Source organism: Micropterus dolomieu, linkage group LG19 (assembly GCF_021292245.1).
Source record: "Micropterus dolomieu isolate WLL.071019.BEF.003 ecotype Adirondacks linkage group LG19, ASM2129224v1, whole genome shotgun sequence".
Lineage (NCBI taxonomy): Eukaryota > Metazoa > Chordata > Actinopteri > Centrarchiformes > Centrarchidae > Micropterus > Micropterus dolomieu.
Genome location: NC_060168.1, coordinates 6,042,289 through 6,046,338, shown reverse-complemented (window position 1 = coordinate 6,046,338; position 4,050 = coordinate 6,042,289). Strand labels below are relative to the sequence as shown.

Here is a 4,050-nt window from a genome sequence, read left to right as displayed (position 1 = left end):
ATTTTTTTTAGTTAATGATCTGTAAGAATGGGGCCTTATTAGTGCTGTTTATTGATTCGAGTAACTTTTTTGACATTTAAAACGTCTGAGTGCTGCCCTCTTCAGGTTGAACGGTGGCTACTGCAGTTGAATTCTCCACTCTCCATTTTAGAGAGTCTGACAAGCAGGTCTCAGGTGCACGCCCCCTCTATCTCCGCTGGGGTCTACCCACTTTTCCTGCATTTTTCAAATATTGCCAGTGGGTAGAGTCAGGCTCTGACCAGGGGTTTAGTTACAGGGGTTTAGTAACATGGTGGCATTCACAGAAGCTACATTTCCCAGCGGAGTTTCTGCTGGGGTCTAGGCTGAAGCCGTAACCATGGTGATGACAGACGCTGCTGCGGGGTAGCTGGGGAGCGTGCACAGGAGACAGCGGTGAGAAAGCAGGGGTAGAGAGTGTTCATATTGTGAGTCTTATCAGACTTTCCCTAAATTCACCTTCAACGTCATTTGTCCTTTTTTTTGCCAGGCTGCTACTGTTTGGAGCAGGTCTTAATTTTGCTCTTGTGGGTTGAACCACGTTAACGTTAGTGATCATATACAAAGTGTCCTCCCAATGTGCCCTAAATGAAGTATACATCCAAACAGTGTGGCTCTTCTACAATATACACTCTTCCCGTTTTTGTAATTGGCTATGTGAGGATGTTTTTGTTGGTTTGTGTTGCCATGGTTTTGTAGCAGTTAAAGCATTGAGAACAGTTTAATAAGCTATCTTGACATTTTTGCCTATTAGTTTGTCTTACAGTTTTATTCATCACTAGATAGCCATGGCTTGGAGTGAAATTAGTTCAATGTTTTAATAAAGTAGCTTTGATGTAGTTATGTGATGGACTTTATATTTTATTGTAGCTTAGCTTGCTACATTTGCTATATTTCGTTTGGTGGGTAGCTTTCATTTAGTGATTGATGGAGAGTAACTTATAGATTGGCTTAATACATTTTTCCAAGTTGCTTGCCGAACACTGGCCAGGGGACATTGTTTGCATTTGAACAGTTTCATGGAATTGATCATTTTATTCATTTAGCCTACTTCTGAATTTTGTAACACAATGTTGGAAAAATGTAGCCTATATATGGTAATTAAAAAGTGTTATAGCCTAACTTATGCTTTGGCAAAGCAGTCCTTGACATAAGCATAATATCTATCTCTTTCAAATGTATTTCAACATCTTAGGTTTTACATTAGGATAATAAAGCTAAATGTTTCATTTGAAGCATACTGTATACAGTTTTACTGTCGGTCTGTATATTGAATGTGGTTTACTTAATAAATGTTATTTAAACAAAACTTTCTTCTGTTTGATAATTCACAGGAATGTGTTGCACAGCTCAACATGAGGCGGCTCCTCTCTGTGGGAATGGATGGCCCCAACGTAAACTTCAAGCTCCTCGATCTCCTTCAAAAGGAGCATAACGAGCTGTATGGAGGTGCTCCAGTCCTGATAGTTGGGAGCTGTGGACTTCACACTCTCCACAATGCCATGAAGGCAGGCTTTACAGCCTGGCAAATTGACAAGCTCCTGCGTGCGCTCCATTTCCTCTTTCACAACGTTCCTGCCCGCAGAGAGGACTACACCATCACCACTGGGTCGTCCTGCTTTCCCCTCTCTTTCTGTGGCCACAGATGGGTAGAGAATGTGCCAGTTGCCGAGAGAGTCCTGGAAATTTGGCCTATGATTCAGAAATACATCAATGCTGCAGAGAATAAGAAGGTTCAAAAACCAAACATGGCCTCTTATGACGCCATCCTGGCAGCACAGGGGGATCCACTCTTAATCCCAAAGCTCCAATTCTTCCTCTCCATTGCAAGAAGTTTCAACCCCTTTCTCCAAAAATACCTGACAGATGAGCCTGTGTTGCCATTTTTGGCAAAAGATTTAACTCAGCTTCTCTTGGTGAGTATCACTGAAAAGGTTTTGATTCTCATTTGAATGTAAACCTGTATTAATTGATGGAATGGCTTGGTAACTATCTGCTTGTTGTCATCATCAGAGATTACTGAGGCGCTTCATCAGAAGGGAGCTCATTCAAGACCTAACCCCCATGCAGCTCATTAAATCGGACATTTCTGATGAGAAGAACTGGATCTCCCTCAAAAGGGTAGACATAGGCTTGGGGGCTGAATCTTCCATCAAGGTAATTTCATTGTTGTTTATTTGTTTTACACAATCACACTAATTACACAATCACAATTACATACAATTTGTTCACTATGAATATTTATGATCATTAATATTATACAAACATTTCCTTGCAAAGAAAACATTGACATGGGTGTTCCTTAAATAAATAATCATTATATTAATTAATTATTAAATTAATAATGTTCCTTAATAGGCACTCCTGGGCAAACCAGGAACCAAGATAGGGGAACACTCCGTACTCAGCCTGAGAAGAGAGTGTTTGCAGAGTCTGATTCAAATCATAAAGAAACTGCAAGAAAGGTCCCCGTTAAAATTCCCCATTGTTAGGCAGATTGCCTGCCTGGATCCCACAAAGATGGTCAAAGATCCAGAGTGGTGCATCGTACAGATGAAGGCATTAGTACAAACTTTCATCCAGGGACAGCAGCTGGCAGGTGGCATTGCAGCTGGTAAGAAAATATACAGGGACAGTAGAGCTGGATAGGTTATTTAAATGGAGTAAGGACTTGTGCTCATTTGTGGTTTTCTGCCTTTTTAATAGAGGTTTGAAAATGTCAATGATCAGTTTGTAATTTAGGCAAGACCTTTGTGTCCCCAGGTTGAGAACCACTGCTTTAGATACTGTTGTGTATCTATGATGAACTGTATGTACTTTTGTTGGATGGATGATGACGCAGTTGACTAATGTGTTAATTTAAAAAATTTATTTAAATTTTCCTTTCAATGTTGCAGGTGAATGCAAATGCTCCGTATTTGTATAGCGCCTTTCTAGTCTTTTCGACCACTCAAAGCGCTTTTACACTACATCTGCATTCACCAGTCACACACACATTCATACACTGAGCCTAAGTGCTCAAACGGAAACTAACATTCACACTCATTCATACACTGGCGGAATAGCCGGTCTAACAGGTGATGTCATCATTCAGCAGTTAACTTCCTTGCTCTCGGTTGTGGGCAGAGAAGAAGAGTTTGTTTCCTTCCAACCTCTGAGGCAGCGTCTGGATGTGTTTCTCCACTCCAAACTCTGCACGTACCACCCTGACCTGCTCAAGTTCTGTCAAAGTGCTCTCCTCCTGTCCCATGGACAAGCCACAGTGGAGAGAGGCTTCTCAGTTAATAAGGAGGTAGAAACGTGCTACCTTCGTGAGGAATCTCTCGAAGCCCTCAGGTTAATCTGCGATAAAGTAATTGTCTGTGGTGGCGTTCTGAAAGTTCCTCTGACCAAGGAGCTCTTGGGATCTGCTGCTTCAGCAAGGTCACAATACAGGCTGTATCTTGAAAGTCTAACCCTTAATCCTGTTGTTAATTCAATTAATTGTTTATTCTCTCTCTCTCTCTCTCTCTCTCTCTCTTTCTCTCTCTCTCTCTCTGTCTGTCTGTCTGTCTGTCTGTCTGTGTGTTGGACAGTGCTTGGCTTGTGTCCAGTGTTGAAGTTATTTGTTTCAACTCCCTCCCAGTGTTGAAATTAAGTTATAATTGCCTCATTAAATTGTGATATGTTAATGTCACTAAATAATAAATATGTTATTAATTCATTTTGGAAAGATATTTCATCTTTTTACTTGTCACTTTACTTAACACTGCTACAGTTGAAGTTTGAAGCCATGTTGGTAGTAAAAATATTGTGATGGTAGTAAAATAGGTGGTAAAAAGGTAGTAAATTCAATTTAAGAATCTCTGTATAAACCCTGATCATCTACCTGCATTCCACTTCTTAATACTTCTTAATACCTACAAAGCTCTTAATGGTCAGGCACCATCTTATCTTAAAGAGCTCATAGTACCTTACTACCCCACCAGAGCACTGCGCTCCCAGAATGCAGGGTTACTTGTGGTTCCTAGAGTCTCCAAAAGTAGACTAGGA

General features: G+C 40.7%; 1 protein-coding gene across 1 annotated transcript; it reads left to right on the top strand.

The window, feature by feature from the left end:
• The first annotated feature begins 289 nt into the window (after nt 1-289).
• LOC123957084 lies at nt 290-3,656 on the top strand. The gene is made up of 4 exons (XM_046029659.1): nt 290-414; nt 1,353-1,934; nt 2,032-2,175; nt 3,594-3,656. Exons 2-4 carry the CDS (start codon nt 1,374-1,376, stop codon nt 3,615-3,617), a joined length of 729 nt encoding a protein of 242 aa, XP_045885615.1. The 5' UTR covers nt 290-414; nt 1,353-1,373; the 3' UTR covers nt 3,618-3,656.
• The last annotated feature ends 394 nt before the right edge of the window (nt 3,657-4,050 follow it).